The following is an 18,057-nucleotide window of genomic DNA, read 5'->3' as shown; positions in this document are numbered from 1 at the left end:
CTACAACTTTCTTTCTTGCTCCCTATCTCAGCCAGAGTGGACTTGGGAGAACAGTTCCACTAGCCGAGAGATTCCTGTGAGTTTTTTCAGGCTGTTACAAACATACTGGTTAGAGTCCAGATGTCTGACAGGCATATCTTTAGTTTAACAGTTTCTTGTAGTTGTTTTGTGATGTATAAGACCATCTGTGGACTACTGCTGAAAACATTAGGTGACCTTCGCCCTATAAAACTCTCTGGCTAGCTCTTTAGAATTGGACAGAATTTGGGAGAAATTTAACCCCCTCTGTCTCTTGAATACCAGTATTCAGAAAAGCCCTCTTACTGCTTACCTCCTTCTGTCTCAATATTGGCTTTGCAGCAGGCAGCTCGAACCCATGATTGGCAGTAACAGCACTTGTGGGAGAAGAAATGCCCAATACCTAGGCCATTTCGGATTCAGACATTTCTTCCCCCAGTCTACTAGGATGTGTGCTCTGCCCTGGGGGCATGGAACTTGCTCCCTGCCAGGACCGAGGGGAGTACTGGGGCTAAGGAGCCCAGAGGGGTACCCAATCTGGCCTGGGCCTGGGGAGGTCAGGAAGTCTCCCCGGTAGAGGTGACATGGTGCCAAATACCAAAAGATCAGGAAGGACCACCAGGCAACAAACGTGAGGAGGGACTCTTTGAGCAGAGAGAATAGCATGAGCTAAGGCCAAGGGCCTGGAAACCACAGACCTCGTGTGTGCTTGGAGGATTGGGGCAGCCCCTTGAATGCAAATAGCTTGCACTTTAGCCTCCTAGCAGTGAGGAGCCAGGGAAAGGTTTAAACAGCGGAGGAACAAGATCAAAGATGTGTTTACTAATGTTTTCTCAAGTGGTTCAGTGGTAGGAGACCCAGATTCAATTCCCGACCAGCGCACCTCGTGCACAGCCACCACCCATCTGTCAGTGGCGGCTTGTGAGTTGCTATGAGGCTGAACAGGTTTCAGCAGAACTTCCAGGCTAAGACAGACTAGGAATAAAGTCCTGGCAATCTATTTCCAAAAATCAGTCAATGAAAATCCTATGAATCACAATAGTCTAATCCTATTGTACATGGGGTCCCCATGAGTCGGGAGTCAAACCCATGGCAGCTAACAACAACAGTGCTCTTTCTAGAGGTCATGTGGAAGCTGGTGGGAAAGGCTGACTGGAGTGGGGAGAAAAAGAAAGAACAAAGCATGGAGGGGACCGTGGACAAGAAACCACGCAGGTATGTCTTGCTGTCAGCCGAGGAAAGGCAGTGCATCTCTTTATTCCGATCACATGGATCCTCTGTTGGTGGCCCTGCAGGCTGGGCCACCATTCACTGCAACAAACCCTGCACCAAGGGCCTGAGCTTCTCCTTCGTGGAAGGGTCTGCCGGAGGCAGGTCCTTGGCCTTCATGACGACTGCGTGGGCCTCCTGGAAGAGATCCTCCCCCACTGTAGCCTACACACGCTGGCGTCATGCAGCCAGCTTAGGTCAGCCCTCAAAGATTTGGCAGCCAGCGCTGATGGGCTATGAGGAGAGGGAGCTGGATGAAGGGGCTAGGTGCAGCCACACACAGACCGCAGGCCTGCTTCAGGGTCCCCACGTAGACTTTCCCTCCTCTCTCACATATATGAGAGGTTGAGGCTCCCCTCCTAGAGGACCCTAGGAGACTCTTCCATGTCGCTGTGGGGTGCGGGGGTGAAGCCCTATTTCTCAGTTGAGGACGTCAACACTCAGAGAGGTGAAGTGACTTGCTCAGGGTCCCACAGCCAGGAACTTGGGATGTCGGCTCCCACCCAAGGCACCCCACTGCCCAACAGGGCACTCTACCCATTGCACTCATGTGCATCAGCTCTGTAATGGCCACCAGATCAGCCACAGAGATGTGGGGCCCAGTAAGGAAGGCCTTGTTCTGTAGGAATTTGTCCTCAAGCAGATGCAGGCACCTGTCCAGCTTGGCCAGTGTGGCCGCCAGTGTCTCGGGGGGCACTGGCTCACCCAGGAACATGGGGAACGTCACCTGGTGGGCTGGCAGGCAGAGCAAGGGGTCAGGAACCTGCCCAAAGCCCAGCGTGGTTCCCCCCGCCATCCGATCCATCACCAGGTCTTTGGCTTTCTCCTCACCCCCTACCCCTTCCACCCACAGCCACCACCAGCCCAGGCCTCTCATCTTCTCAGACATGGCAACAACCTCCCCCTCTCCCTGGGTCCTCATGCAGTGTGGCCAGTGGGATCCTTTTGCAACCCCAATCTGCCTATATCCTCTCCCTGCATAAAGCCTTCCATGGCTCCCCACTGCCCTCACGACAAAAGCCTCAGTGCAGGGCCCACCCCAGTGCAGCAGTCATCCTTTGCCAACTCCCCACCTACTACTCCACACCAGGCTTCTCAAGCATGAATGTGCCTGTGAATCTCCCTGGGATCTTGTTAAAGTGGGGCTTCCTCAGTGGGTCTGGGGCAGGCCTGAGACTGCATTTCCAACAAGCTTCTAGTAATGCTGAAGCTACTGCTCTGTGAACCACATTTTGAATAGCAGGACTCCTGGGTGGTACAAATGGTTAACGCACTTAGGGGCTAACCAAAAGGTTGGAGGTTCAAGTCCATCTGGAAGCACTTTAGAAAAAAGGTCTGGTGATCTACTTCTGAAAAACCACCCATGGAAAACCCATGCAGCACAGTTCTGCTCTGATATACATGGAGTTGCCATGACTCTGGGTTGACTTGAGAGAAGTGGTAAGGTGAGAATTTGATTTTTTTCCTCCCCCAAAAGGCAATGCTCCCAGGCAGCCTGGACTATGCAAGCGGGCATAAGATTAACTACCAACAATCAGGAATCAAGGCACCTTGGGGGAGTTACTCCCTGGCTGTGTGCCTTGGTTTCCCCTCTGGATAAGCAAGTTGGTTGGACTAGACAATCTTGGCATCTGTTACGGACTGAATTGTGTTCCCCCCTCTACAAATAAGTGTTGTAAATCTTAACCTGTATACCTGTAGTTATAATCCTATTTTGGAATGAACTGTCTTTGTTACGTTACTGAGACAGGATTAGTATAGAGTTTCTGAGTCTCTTTTGAGATATAAAGGATTAAAACCAACAAGCAAAAGAAGGAGAGATGGGGGAAGAGAGATGCCAAGCCACATTAAGATCACACAGGAGCAGAAGCTCAGAAAAGACAAAGACCTTTCTCCAGAGCCAACAGAGACAGAAAGCCTTTCCCTGGAGCCGGCACCCTGAATTCAGACAGCTAGCTTCCTAAACTGTGAGAAAATAAATTTTTGTTTGTTAAAGCCATCCACTTGTGATATTTCTGTTATAGCCGCACTAGAAAACTAAGACATCATCCTAAGATTTGGTGGTTCTAAGATCTCAGGTTTGACAAAATTTTTTATAGAGAAGCATCCTGGGTGGTGCCCACCCCTCCCCCTAGGCCTCACCTGCCACAGAGTGTGGGTGCAGCTGCTCCGCAGGCCCATGTGCTGCCACGCCAGGTACTCGTCTGAGTACCAGAGCACGGGTCTGCAGGTCCTGGGGGTACTAGTGGTCTGGGGTCTCATACTTGTGGCTCAAATACAACAGGATGGCCACACTGGGGGGACGTGGCAGGGTAGGTGGCATGCCCAGTCACCCTATGGGGCCTGGCCCTGTGCAGGGTGGGCCCCGCTCACCACATACTCTTTCCCCATGCATGCCCTGTGAGGGGCATTTCACTATCCCCAAGGTGTAGGGGAAGTCGGTGAGGCTCAGAGAGGTGACTGCCCAGGGTCATGCAGCTCTACACTGGGCAGCCCCATCATCTGAATCAAGGCCACAAAGTAGGAAAGAGTATGTCATGGGGATTCAGAAGGGGGCATCACAGAGGATTCCAGGAGAATGGGCATGGGTCTTGAAGGATGAGAGCAGCTTGGGCAACCAAAACATGGAAAGCACCAAGAACTAGGCCAGCTGCCCTCGAGCACTCTCCTTGGGGGTGAGGAGGCCGCCCAGATGCCACTGGAGCATTGCTTCCACCCTGTCCACCTCTGTTCCACCTACCTAAAGCCTCCACTTACTTCTCCCCATACCATATCTGGCCTGGCAGCCTGGAGCCCAAGGTATAAAACTGTTTAGAGGATAAGCTCTGGGGCCAAACACCTCCGAGTGTGAATCCCAGCTTTTAAAAGAATACCACCAAAGTGGAGGCTAGCCCCTGTCCCTCCCACCCACCTCCAACCCATCAGCAAACCCTGTGGCTTGACCTTCAACACACAGTCAGCTGGCTACTCCTCCTGCATGCACCACCACCAGCAGCCCAGCACCCCTCCCCTCCCACCAGGGTCTCTGTTTTCACCTGATATGGAGACCCTAAAAATTAATATGAGGCATTTGATCTGAGTAAGAAAGGTGAAAGTAGAGTCCAGCTTCAGAATTCACTCTGTGTGGAAAACCCATAGACAGAAAGCTAAACTGGTTGGGGCAGTTCTATCTGTTATCTGATATCTAAGAGAATGTGGTTTTTCCATGTAAAAAAAAAAAAAAAAAGGCAAGGAGCTTTTATGTAACTTCTACATTTCCAGAGAAGAATGTCTGTGACCACTCTGTAAGCACTCTGGTTGTTAAGCGGTACCTAACCAACAGAGCACCCAAATCACCAAGCAGTAGCTACCTTACTTTACCAAGTACCAATCAGAATTTTGTTAGCTTGTTCCCATAGAGCCTTAAAACAAAACGGCAAGCCACCAATCAATGTAATGTCACTAAGTAGGTAACTAGTCAACAAAAGCTCTATAAACCAATCATTATTAAGGTCCCACTTTGTTATCTGGCCTTTGACAATGGTGTAGCTTTACTTCCTTCTTTAGTAGTATATTAGAGGCTCTCTGATTGTGATTCGGTGGATTCTGCCAGTCTCTGGTGCCTAGTGCACACTGGCAGATCCCTCATTGTAATGATTGCCTCTTTCTTTGCTTAATAAAAATCTCTTCTGATAAAATTTTAACCTGCGATCTTTTTTCCCCATGACACACCCCAGCCAGAGGGACACCTCTCACCATCTTCCCCTGCCCCTTCTGGCCTCCCCTCCTGCTCTCCCCATCACCCCAGCTATGCTGGCCACCTCACTGTCCTGCCTGCACTCTAAGTATCCCTTGCCTCACAGCCTTTGCCCAGAACACTCTTCCCCACATGCCCCCCATTCTTGCAGGTCAGGGCAGTCTTCCCTCAACATCCCACTCCAATCTCACCCACCCCAGCCTGCACTAGACCGTGAGCTCCAGGAGGGCATGGGCTCTGCTCACTGCCTCCCTGCCTGGGCCCCGAATGCGGCCCCCAGCTGGCGCTCAAGGAAAAGCAGCTTTCTGGCATTCCCTCAACTCTCTAAGGGGAACTGAAATCGTGCCTGCCCCACGGGATCGGCGGGAGAAGCAACAGATCTAAAGTGCCCGGTACAAATCCCAAAAATGAAACCAACTGCCGTCAAGTTGACTCTGACTCATGGTGACCCCATGTGTGCAGAGTAGAACTGTGCTCCATAAGGTTTTCAATGGCTGATTTTTCGAAAGTAGGTCACCAGGCCCTTCTTCCAAGATGCCTCTGAGTGGACTCAAACTTCCAACCTTTTGGTTAGCAGCCAAGTGCATTCACCATTTGCATATCCAGGGACTTCTGGTACAGCCATTACTATTACTTAGCAGTCTCTTTTCTTCTGAGGGTTGGGCTGGCCTAGAAGCAGGCTGGGACCTGTGACCTTGCTCATATCCCTGCCCCCTCTGGGCCTTAGTTTCCCCATGTGTACAGTGGGGCAGGGGAAAGAGTAGGGATGCCATGACTTCAATGGCCGCACCCACCCTGGGCACCTCTGCCCACTCTCCACCCATGGCTGGCACACAAGCCTCAATCCAAGCCATCAACAGGAGACATGCAGATGGCTGGCCTACGAGGCCTACAAGCAGCCCGGATCCTCAGTTACCTCTTAGCCAAGGTGAAGTTCCCATCCTTCAAGGGGGGCACCTTCCTTAGGGGGTTCACCTGGGCAAAGACGTCACTGTGGTGCTGGACTGTAGGGGAGCCCAATGAGGTGGGTGGGGAGGAAAGTCCTGAGCCTCCTGTGGTCTCTGCCTGCCTCCCACCAATGCCCAAGTACCAACTTTCTGAGGGCCCTGTCCAGATGGGGCATCAGGGAAGAGGAGGCCATTCTGCTGGTCATTGAATCAAGACCCTCACCCCACCAGAGGTACACCCTTCTGATGCCCACCCCCTTGGAGCTGGGCCAGGCAGGATCTCAATTTTGGTCTGGTCTTTTCACTCCAGAAGGCTGTTAAGGAATGGGGGTATCATAGCTACAGGCCTCAGGAGCCCCAGGGTTACATTTGGGGGGACTTCGCCCTGGCAAAGACAGTAGGGGAAATTCTGTCCAATCCCAGGCACCCCTGCTGGGACCTACAGGGCTTCTGTTCTCTACGGGGAGGATTAACTGGGATGGAGGATGCAGGGCCCTGCCCCATTCCATACATGTCAGACACCCCTGGCCAGGGCCCCTCCAGCCTTCTCCCTGGACTTTAGGTTTGTCCCCTCCACTCTGTCTTCCTATCCCAGATCAGGCTGAGGGACTTGTCCACGACTCCAGAACTCCAGCCATACCTGCTCTCCACCCCCTCACCAGAACACCTGCCCCACTATCCAACCAGCCTCCAGCAGCTCTGCTCATTGCCCTTTCCTGTGCCAAACCCTCAGGGCTCCTCCCTGGAGGCCCTGTCCTAGCCTCCCCAGTGGGGCCTCCAGGTCTGACTCACCTATGTATACCCCCAGCCCAGGCCTGGGCCAGGGGTACACTAGGCACCCAGTTAACGTGTATGAAGTCAGAGGACCCCATGAGTCTCACTGTGCAAGGCTCCAGCCTGGTGCTAGGCTGACTTGTGGGCTCTTTGCCTTTCTGCTAGGTGGACACGCTCACCCCTGCCCATTCCGCCTCCAGAAACTGCCTCTGCTCAGCCCCTGATTCATGGAGAGCTGGGAAGGCCACAGCAAGGGTGGCAGTGCAGAAGTGGGTGCCTGAATAGACCACATATTAGGTCAAAAAGCAAGCCTTAACAGAATCCAAAACATCAAAATATTACAAAGCATCTTCTCTGACCATAAGGCCATAAAAGTAGAAATCAATAACAGAAAAAGCAGAGAAAAGAAATCAAACACTTGGAAACTGAACAATAAAAAAGAACAATACCCAGGTCAAAAACCACGGGTTTATAGAAGACATTAAGGATGGAATAAAGAAATTCATAGAAGCCAATGAGAATGAAAACACTTCCTATCAGAACCTTTGGGACACAGCTAAAGCAGTGCTCAGAGGTCAATTTATATCAATAAATGCACACATACAAAAAGAAGGGCCAAAATCAAAGAATTATCCCTACAACCTGAACAAAAGCAACAAAGGAAACCCTCAGGCAGCTCAAGAAAGCAAATAATAAAAATCAGAGCAGAATTAAATGAAATAGAGAATAGAAAAACAATTAAAAGAGTTAATAAGATGGAAGTGGGTGCCTGGGCTGGAGACAACAAAGAGTGAAATGTGGAAGGGATCCTCCAAGCAGGGGTCCCCTCCCATGTGTTGGCCTTACTGTCCAGTCCTTGTCTCTCCACTGGGGCCTGCTCTAGCTGTGTCTGCAGGCCAGCCAGGCCACCCAACACCACAGCTCTGCCCGGGGCTTCCCAGAGCCCTCAGGGCCCTCAGCCTCCAGAGACCCAGCAGCCCTTTCCAGCTAGTGGGAGCCCCCCCATGATCAGGAGCAAGCCAGAAACTAGAAAAAGAAACAGCAGAAAAAAAAGACAGGTAAGAAATAGAAATGGAAGGGACCTAGGCAGGTGGGAGGAAAGGGGAAACCTTTGGTTGGGATGGAGGCGGGTACCCTGTGTGTTTGGGACAACCCTCTCCTCCCCAGAGATGCAGACACTGAAGAGATTGGGCCGGGGCCAACCGGAAGATGAGGCAGCAGCATCACGTTGTCTCTAAGCCGGGGTGTGGAGGTATTCCACCCTCACCCCATTCCTCTCCCCATTTCCTCCACCACCGGCAGCCCTCGGTCTGCTCTGCTCCATCTTAATCCATATTTTGAAGAATATGTTGTATTCACCAGACAAAGTTCGAGGCTCTTTAAAAATACACTCTGAAGCGCGGTGTCCCGGTTGGAAAGCCTCTCTAAGGCGGCGCCGGTGGAGGGGGTCCGCTTGCGCCAAGGGGCCCAAATCCCCGGCCACCCGTGAGCCCACCTTTGAGCAGCTCCACAGGGCGCAGCTCGAAAGGGACACCATTCTTAGCGAAAATGTACACTGCGGGGCAGGGCTGGGACAATAAGTCAAGGTAGATCTCCAGCCCCTGGAGGGGGCCAGAGGGGACAGCAGGGAAAAGAACGGCGAGATCTCAGAGGCTCGCCCGCGCGGGCCAAGCCCTCCCCGCCTGTTGGCTTGCTCCCCAGTACTTTGAGCCAATGTACAGCGCCACAGCAGGAGGTCCCTTGCAAAACAAGAGGGCAGGGGTAGACTTGGGCTCTTAAACTGGGCCCTTGATGCTAAGTCATGCCCCTTTCCCCAGATCTCGTGCCCACCTCTGTCTCATGGGGAAGGGGCCCACCTCTGTCTCATGGGGAAGGGGCCGTGGTAATGGGGAACTGGATGTGTGGTCGTCAAGGGCGCTTCCAGCACAGACCTTCGGTGAATTTAAGGTTGCCTGCAGTCTGCCCAAGCCCCATCCCTCCCCCACCCAGAGATGAGGGAAGAGAGGAGCTTAGGGGTGTGCTGGGAATACAAAGAGAGGAGGAGCCCAAGAAAGGCTGGGGAGGGTGTCTGTGCATCCTTGAGGCCAGGCCCCCACAGCCCGGCTGGAAAGAACTGCCCCTCCCCAGTTCCTGGGGTCCTATTCACTACACTTAGCTAATCTCTCCGGCAGAGGGCTGGGGCCAGCAGAAGTGCCTGGGATTGGACAGAACTTCCCCCATCCCCTTTGCCAGGGCCAAGTCCCCCCAGCTGTAACCCTAGGACCCCTGAAGCCTTTAGCTATGATACCCCCAGTCCTTAAAAGAGCCTCCTGGAGCTACAAGAACCTGTCATCAACCTCAAGGTTCAGAGGCAGCGCTTTGGCCAGAAGACTGTTGACCAGGAAACTTGATACTATCTTTGCCTCCCTGGGGCCCAGGGCCCTGGCCCCCCACGTTCCCCATTTAAGCCTTATCCCTCACAAGGGGGTCTTCTTGGCCTCGTGCTGTGGCCCTCTCAGGCTGGGATCCTCCACCCCCTTCAGTGGCTTGTCCTGTCCACAGGTCACCTTTGCCCGGATGGCTATAATATCCAATCTCCCTGCTTCTTCTTTCACTGCCCTCCAGTCCAACCCTCACCAGCAGCCAGGATATTATTTCTAAAATGCAATCTGAGCACTCCATTCCTGTTTCTAGCTTACAGCCAGATCCCTAGGTGTGGCATTCAAGGCCCTGCATGACTGGGCGCTGACCAGGAGAGCTGCTGTTTGAATTTTCTTCTCGGGACCAATTCCTCTATCGACTCATGAGTGAAAGTATTTCATGCCATGTCCTGGAGGCCAGCCTGGCCAACTGACTGACCACCATACCTACAGCTAACCCATGTTGGATGCCTGCTGACCCCCATGTGGTCTGATAAGTTACTTTTTCCAAGAAGCAGAAGGCTAAAGGGAATTTGTTCATTTCACTCAAGGCTACCTTCAAGGGAAAGCTGACCCACAGGACCTAGGAAGGGAAAGTGCTTTTTGAATAAAGACCAAGACCATGGCCAAGATAGAAAGTCATATAAATCACACAACAGAGTATGAAGGAGAACCACAGACCAAGGCCAGATTTACTACCCAAACTTAAATCAAAAATCAAAAAGCAGTGATTAAAGAGGTGTTCTGGGTGTGCCCTTGAAGGTCTGTGCATTATCATGGTGACTTGCAGGCAGCTGTGGGAGAGAGATCAGGGAAGGCTCTGGCCTGGGAAGCCAGGTGCTCACTGCACCTGCCTTTGGTGGGATCATGAAAATGCAGGTGCTTTGTGAGCTGCTGAGGGCGGACCTCACTGGATCATGTCCAGCACCCGCGGCATCAACTTCTGCTTTGTGGTGGGGTCTGCAGGTGGAGTACTCTTGACCTTCAAGATGACCTCATGGGCCTCCCGGAAAAGGTCCTCCCCCACTGCCGCCTCCACGCGCTGACGCCATGCAGAAAGTTTGGGTCTGCCTTCGAAGACCTGGCAGCCAGCACCCACAGGCTGTAGGGAGAGGGGAACACGATAAGGATAATAGAAGAGGCCAGGGACAGGGAGCATCTGCCTGGCCTTGGGGACACAGAGCTCCAGAAGGGGTCTCCACATCAGCATAGTCCCACACCAGGCAGAGGAAGCATGAGCAAGCCTTTAGCAGCCACCTTGGGCTCCACCCTGCCCACAGCACTCACGTGCATCAGCTCTTCGATGGCCACCAGATCAGCCAGGGAGATGTGTGGCCCAGCAAGGAAGGCCTTGTTCTGCAGGAACTTGTCCTCAAGCAGCTGCAGGGTCATATCCAACTCTGCCAGAGTTGCTGCCACGATCTCAGGAGACTGTGGCTCTCCCAGGAAGACAGGGAACATCACCTGTTGGCAGGAAGGCCAAGAGGGGGTTGGGGCCAGCCCAGCCTTGGGGAGCCAGGAAGGCAAGACCTTTCAGGGCTGCCTCCTAGTTACATGCGCCTTTCTTCCAAGGCCCAGCTAGGCCAGCACAGAAGGACTGGCACTCAATTCCAAAGGGTGGTGGCCTCTCAGGAAGGAGTCACAATAACAAATAACAAAGAAATCATTCCATTTTTGTTCTCTAATGTTTCTTTTTTATATAAAAAATGATTTAAGACAAGACAATAAAACCCATGACCTAGAATTAGCTAAGGAATTCTTTGGGTGTTGCAAATAGTTAACACTCAACTGCTAACCAAAATGTTGGTGGTTTGAGTCCACCCAGAGACATCTCAGAAGAAAGGCCTAGTGATCTATCTCAAAAAAATCAGCCACTGAAAACCCTCTGGAGCACAGTTCTACTCTGATACACATGGGGTTGCCATGAATCGGAGTCGACTCAATGGCAGCCAGTAGAATTAGCTATAAATTTTTTTGTATTTTAGAAGACTTGGTGTTCCACTTCTGATTAGTATACAAAAACCCAAAAACCCACTGCCGTCAAGTCGATTTCGACTCACGGTGACCCTAGAGGACAGAGTAGAACTGCCCCTTAGAGTTTCCAAGGAGCGCCTCGTGGATTAGTATATATTATATATTAGTATATAGATGTTGCAAAAGACCATTGCTCCTACAATGACACTGGAAAGAAAAAAAGCTTATTTTTCTTAAGCCATCAAAGAGCTACGGGAGAAGGAAAAAAAAAAAAAAAAACAGGAGAAAAAGGAAACGAAGCCTAAACTTTTGCTAACACGGTAACCACTTGTCACAAGTGGCTACTGAGCTCTTGAAATATGACTAGTCCTAATTGAGATGCACATGGCCTCAGGATGGGAGGAAGAAACTCATAAACAACCTGCAATATGTAGATGACACAGCCTTACTTGCTGAAAGCGAAGAGGCCTTGAAGTACTTAGTGATGAAGATCAAAGACTACAGCCTTAAGTATGGGTTATACCTTAACATAAAGAAAACAAAACTCTTCACAACTAGGCCAATAAGCAACATCATGATAAACTGAGAAAATACTGAAGTTATCAAAGATTTCATTTTACTTGAATCCACAATCAACGCCCATGGAGAGATGGAAAGTTTCAGCAGAGAAATGGAAATCCCAAAAAAAAAAAATCAAATGGAATTTCTAGGACTAAAAAATACATATCTGAAATAAAGAATTCATTGGATGGGTTTAATAGCAACCCGGGCACAGCAGAAGAAACAATCAGTGAACAACAGAAATTATCTAAACTGAAAAGAACGGAATGGTGCCTGAGCCCCTCTGGGGTGGTGCCCTCTGCCCTCCCTACCTTTCCCTGGAGCCTCACCTTACGCCACAGGGCCCGGAGACAGTTTTTCCTCAGGGCTGTGTGCTGCCACGCCAGGTACTCATCCACAAGGGCACAGGCCTGCAGGTCCTGAGGGTACCAGTGGTCAGGGACCTTATACTTGCGGGCCAGGTACAGCAGGATGGCCACACTGAGGGAGGGACATGATGAGTGCTAGGTGCTTTATAGAGAGTGCCTTCTGTAATCTTCCTGACAATCTGCCAAGGTATTATCCTCATTTCCCAGACAAGGAAACCAGGCTTGGCAAAATGAAGAGACTTGCCCCAGGGCACACAACCCTTAAGTGGCAGAGCTGAGAGTTTTTCAGAGGCTAATGCCCAGGCTTGTCCTACCACCAGGCAAAATCCCATAGCAGAGTGTCCTGCCAGGTGTTCAAAGTTTCTGATCGGAGAACTAGAGAGAGCTTTCTGGGGAAGATGGCACCAAAGCTGAGCCATAAGGAAGTTCAATTCTTTCCATTTTGCATCTAGTCCCATTATCTGGCATTCAGACTGACTTCAAGTGGCCTGATTTTTCATTAAGACTTTCTTGTCAGACCTTTGTTCTTTATGACACTCTGTCTGCCAGGAAGAACGTCTGCCTAAACCAAATGGGATAGTTCAGCTCCCTAAAGCATCCTTCAGGAAATACTGGTGGCACTGCAGGACAGTGCAACAGCAGCAAAGATAAGGCCCTTGGTTACAAAGGCAGAACATGGTGTCGGGACAGGGATGGGCCTGGAAGACACTGAGGATGTGTGAATTTGGGACCATCAGAAAACTTTGGGGAAACTGCAGCATATGGGGCTGGGCATCTGAGCCTCAAAGGCAGGAAGCTTCTGAATTTGCCCCTGGTCCGTATTCCCTACTACGAATCCTATACCTAGCCCCTGCTTAATAACTCGGTCATCTTTGCAGGATGCCCTGGAGTGCCTTTTTGGTCCCAGCTAATTATTCAAGCCACCCCACCCCGACGAGGGCAACAGGCTCCTGTGAGCCACGGAGCTTCTGAGGGTGAGCGAATACAGAGACTGCATGCTTCCCCTGCCACACCAATGGGTGCTGGCACAGACAAGCACAAGGACTCAGGACATTAGGGGCACCAACGAGAAGAATGGAGCTGGCAGCGTGTCAGAGGGATTCACTGGGGGTGCATCTACTTTGAGATTTTAGAGGAGACAAGCTCTAAAGCACAAACTCCAAGTCCTCCTTGGAGTGACATAGCTGATAAGGGATAGAACCAGGAAACATTACAACTTTCCTTGAAGAGGTCTCAGCTTTTGGGGGACCTGCTGTGATGTGAAACATCCACATGTCTGTCGGTTCTCCTACAGGGAAGTTCTCCTACATGTCATCCACACGTCTGCTGGTGCCTATGTCCCCTTGCCCACCCCGCCCTGGGCACTAGAGACACAGCCATAGCTCTGCCATCAGGCTCTGCTGAAACTGAGACAGTTGAATTTCTTGCCCCATCCACAGCTCAAAAGGCCCCACCTGGGGCCAGAGATGCACCCAGAGATGGAGCCACTGGGCAGCCCACACTCCTCTGGGTCATCTCGACCCAAGCTTGGCAAGAGGTCTGCCCCTCCACGGCTGTGCTCCATTTGGGTGAATCTGCCACCCTTCCCTATCTTGCCCTGTGACCCAAGCCTTGCAGGAAAGGCATGCACTTTCCAAAGGGTTGGTGCAGAAATAAAGTCAGATGCTTGCTTTTCCCACCATCCCCATGAACGGGAGCAGTGGGCGGCAGGGCCTGGGTCCCACCCCTCATTCTAGGTGGGACATTGGGCAAAGGGCCCTCCACCCTTGAGGACTTCAGTCCTCGTGTCGACAAAATAGAGGGTTACGACAGGTCAGTTCCAGTGAGAGCTGGCAGTGGCCCTGGAGCCTTGGCTACCTCTCAGTCAAGATGAAGTCACCGTCCTTCAAGGCTGGCACCTTCATCAGGGGGTTCACCTGGGCAAAGTCATTGCTGAAGTGCTGGCCTGTGGGGGAGATCAGCATGAGTGGGACACTGAGTCTTCCATGGCCTGGACCCACTGCCTGCCCTGCCCAAACCCCAATTCTGTGGCTCTTCTTCAGGCCCTGGGCTGCTTCCCACATGGCAAAGACTGAGTGGGGTCACTACAGGAGGAAGGAGAGGCTCCTGTTTCCGCTGGTGGGAAATTGGCTTTACCTGCCTTGTCACGTCTCTACGGGCACAGCCTCTCGCCACCCTTCTCCTGCTGCCACTCCTCTCCAAGGAGCTCAGTGTGCAGGGCCAGGTGCTCCAGCTGGCCTGGGGTCCATCTCTGCCCTGGCACTCCTTGCACTCACTCTCCCGATTTCCACCACTGCCAGCTTCGGGGTGCCCAAGCTGCGGGGGCAGAGTGGCTGATCACTCAAGTGGTGCACCCCCTCCCAGACTCTAGGGGAGGGTCACTAGTCACAGAGAAGTAGCCTTTTCCTGCTATCTATTGGCTTGTGAGCATTCAGCTGCTAACCACATGGCTGGCAGTTCGAGTCCACCCAGAAGGAACTGGGAAGAAATGCCTGGCAAGCTACTTTTGAAAAACTAGCCACTGAAAACTCTATGGAGCATATTTCTACTCTGACACGCATGGGGTCACCATGAGTTGGAGTTAACTCAATGGCAGCTGGTTTGGTTATTTTGGTTGACTTACTCATAGGCTACTTTTACTGGTCTCTATGTCCCCTTGCCTATCCCACCTTGGGCACTGGGGACACAGCCCTGGCCCTGCCTTGAGGCTCTGCTGAAGCTGGAACAGTAGAATTTCTTGCTCTACCCACAGCCTATCAAAGGTACTGTCCAGTGTCCCCTGGGACCATAGCCTCTGGCTGAGTTCATCTGGTTGGTTTCTGTTCCTGCACATACAGCCAGAGGGAAGCTTCTGATGGGCAGTTAAGGCTCATTGCTGTTCTGCTCCACAGCCCTTGGTGTCTCCCCATTATCAACAGTCAGGTGGAAGCTCCTAGCAGCCACACATGGTCCTCTGGCCCTCCAGCTTCAGCCACATCCCCCACCCTTCCTTTCCCCTCTTTTCAGACTCTTGTTTCCCCAAGAACACCCTCCCCTCCTCTCCTGGTAAGGCGCTCCTCCCCCTGCACCTCCACTTTGTCCTCTCCCCAACCCCAGCCACACTCTGCACAGGAAACCCCTGCAGTACAAGTGGAGCAGTCCACAAAGGAGGCAGGGAGGGGCTGATGATGCTTTAGGCGGAGGGACAGCAGCCAAAGGCACAAGTCAGCCAGGCAGACCACAGTTGTATCCACCCAGTCCCGCTGGGGATCTGCACCCCTCCCCCAAGTCCTCACCCACCTGCCCCACCTTACCCTGCTGGCTGTGTCCTTGGGAACCTCAGGGGGCCTCAGGGACCCAGGGTGCAGGCCCACCAAGCCGCCATCCCCCTCCTGATCCCAGCATTCCAGAGTACGTGCTGGTGTCTGAAGCTAGTGCAGCCCCCTGGGGTACTCCCCTTCCTGGCTGCAGCAAGCAAGGCAGAGGAAAATTAAAGCAGGGGGGCAAAAAGAGGAAGGGACAGAGGGGGCCCCAATAGGGACTGGGCCATTGTAGGGGGCAGGTGGGGAGGGAGGGGCCTGAAGGGGTTGTCCCCACCCTCAGATAGGGCAACACCTCAGACAGGGACCCAGCTCTGTCTCAGTCTCTCAACTTGCACCTCAGCCCCTTGGCCCCTCTCTTTCTGCCCAGTCTTTTTTTGGGGGTCCTGTATCTCCATGTCCTGCTTGCACCCCCTCCTGTTAGCCAGGTCTCTCCTCTGTTTATGTTCCCCTCCTTTATTTGGCCTCAGTTGAGCCCTGTTTTCTTTCCATGGGACTGAGCAGAGTTTGGGGGGTCTCCCTGGTAGCTTGCCTTCTGGGCCTGGTCTGCAGGCCTATGCTAGATCAAGGAATGGAGGATCCCCCTAAGGGAGGTCTGGCCTGTGGCCCTCCCGCCCTCTCGGCCTAACACCTTTGAGCAGGTCCACGGTGCGCAGCTCGAATGGGATGCCGTTCCTCCTGGCGAAGATGTAGACGGCGCGGCAGGGCTGGGACACTAGGTCCAGGTAAAGTTCCAGGCCCATGGCGGGGCAGCGGTACAGACTCACGGCGGCGGTAGACTCAGGCCTGGGCAGAGACGTATCACTTTATGGCAGGCCGTCGCGGCCACTCCCCCAGCCCCGCGCCTTGATGGGCGGCCTCGGGAGTCCGGCGCTTTGCTCCAATCGCTGGCGCGACCAGCGGGGCGGATCCGCGGGGCTGGGCTCATCTCTGCACCAGCAGCTGGATGGGCTACTCTTGGGACAAGTGGTCACTCAGCTCGGTGGGAGCGATGCCACGTGATATAAAGCATGGCTGTCTCCTAAAGCCTTGGCTACGGGCCAGGCAGTTTTTCTAAGAAGGGATTGGGGGCAAGTAGGCACCGTCAGCGGCAGTTGTAACGTTCTGGTCCCTGGGCCCCCTGTCCTCAGGTGGCCAGGACAACCTTTAATGGACCCTGGTCTAGGTCTTTTCTGCAAAACCAAATCCGTTGCCTTCGAGTGGATTCTCACTCACGGCGACCCTGTAGGACAGAGGAGAACTGCTCTGTAGGGTTTCCAAGGAGCGGCTGATGGATTCCAACTGCCAGCTTTTTTTCATTAGCAGCCATAGCTCTTAACCACCACCACTGCACTCCCAGGGCTCCACTGAAAGCCACTTGCACCTGTTATATGGGAGTTTTCTTCCCTTCCTCTAAGAAGTTCACTTCATTCTGGGTTTGAAGGCTTAGGACCATTGTCTTAGGGGACAACACAGTTAATTAGCATAACATACTTCACAAAAATTATGATCTCCATCTTAGTGAAGTGAGTAGGGTTTGGGATATTAAAAGCTTGTGTGCAGCCATCTAAGACACAACTACAATCTCTACTCACTGGGAATGAAACAGTAAGAAGGTAACCAAAAGCACAGAGAAGAAGCAAGTCTATATGGGCCACAACCTCATCTACCCTGAGACCAAAAGAATTAGATGGTGCCCAGCTACCATCACTGAACATTCTGACTGGAGTCACAAAAGTTGGTCCTGGATAGAACTGGAGAAAACTATGGAGCAGAACTCAATTTCTCATTATTTAAAAAAAAAAAAAGCCAGACAAACTGGAACAGTAGAAAACAGAAGACTCTGAGACTACCACCCTGAGACGTTCTTTAAACCTAACACTGAGCCTCTCCCCTGAGATCACCTTTTATCGAAGTAGCTAAGTGGTACACAAAATAAAGGATGTTACCCATAAGATTGGTGTCCTACTTAAAAACCATCGGCATTCTGCATCCCACTTTGAAATGTGGCGTCTGGGGTCTTAAATGCTAACAAGCAGCCATCTAAGATGCATCAATTGGTCTCAACCCACCTGGAGCAAAGGAAAATGAAGAACACCAAGGTCATATGACAACTAAGAGCCCAAGAGACAGAAAGGGCCACATGGACCAGAGACCTACATCATCCTGAGACCAGAAGAACTAGTTGGTGCCCGGCCACAATCGATGACTGCCCTGACAGGGAGCACAACAGAGAACTCCTGAGGGAGCAGGAGATCAGTGAGATGCAGACCCCAAATTCTCATAAAAAGACCATACTTAATGGTCTGACTGAGACTAGAGGAATCCCGGCGGCCATGGTCCCCAGAGCTTCCGTTGGCACAGGACAGGAACCATCCCCGAAGACAACTCATCAGACATGAAAGGGACTGCTCAGTGGGTGGGAGAGAGATGCTGATGAAGAGTGAGCTAATTATATCAGGTGGACACTTGAGATTGTGTTGGCATCTCTTGTCTGGAGGGGGGATGGGAGGATAGAGAGAGAGGGAAGCTGGCAAAATTGTCAAGAAAGGAGAGACTGAAAGGGCTGACTCAATAGGGGCAGAGCAAGTGGGAGTACGGAGTAAGATGTATGTAAACTTATATGTGACAGACTGGATTTGTAAACGTTCACTTGAAGCTTAATAAAAGTTAATTAAAAAAAAAAAAACATCGGTATGAGCAGGAAGGGACAGGAACTGGACAAACGGACAC

At 52.1% G+C, this 18,057-nt stretch overlaps 1 protein-coding gene and 1 pseudogene across 4 annotated transcripts; both read right to left on the bottom strand.

The window, feature by feature from the left end:
• Window positions 1-691: 691 nt before the first annotated feature.
• Window positions 692-9,588, bottom strand: LOC100676078 (glutathione S-transferase theta-1-like; annotated as a pseudogene).
• A 228-nt stretch (window positions 9,589-9,816) lies between these two features.
• On the bottom strand, window positions 9,817-16,138 carry LOC100677494 (glutathione S-transferase theta-1-like). Of its 4 annotated transcripts, XM_003419127.4 has the most exons (5): window positions 15,977-16,138; window positions 13,904-13,991; window positions 12,008-12,158; window positions 10,431-10,607; window positions 9,817-10,245 (listed from the first exon to the last, which is right to left on the bottom strand). In XM_003419127.4, exons 1-5 carry the CDS (start codon window positions 16,086-16,088, stop codon window positions 10,051-10,053), a joined length of 723 nt encoding a protein of 240 aa, XP_003419175.1. In that variant the 5' UTR covers window positions 16,089-16,138; the 3' UTR covers window positions 9,817-10,050. The 4 variants fall into 4 exon arrangements, with proteins under 4 accessions (XP_003419175.1, XP_023415103.1, XP_064128023.1 ...); XM_023559335.2 differs by lacking the exon at window positions 15,977-16,138 and having other exon boundaries at window positions 13,904-14,355; XM_064271953.1 differs by lacking the exons at window positions 10,431-10,607; window positions 12,008-12,158.
• Window positions 16,139-18,057: the final 1,919 nt, after the last annotated feature.

This window comes from Loxodonta africana, chromosome 19, assembly GCF_030014295.1.
Source record: "Loxodonta africana isolate mLoxAfr1 chromosome 19, mLoxAfr1.hap2, whole genome shotgun sequence".
Lineage (NCBI taxonomy): Eukaryota > Metazoa > Chordata > Mammalia > Proboscidea > Elephantidae > Loxodonta > Loxodonta africana.
The sequence above is the reverse complement of the archived record's forward strand: the minus strand, read 5'-3'. Positions and strand labels throughout refer to the sequence as shown.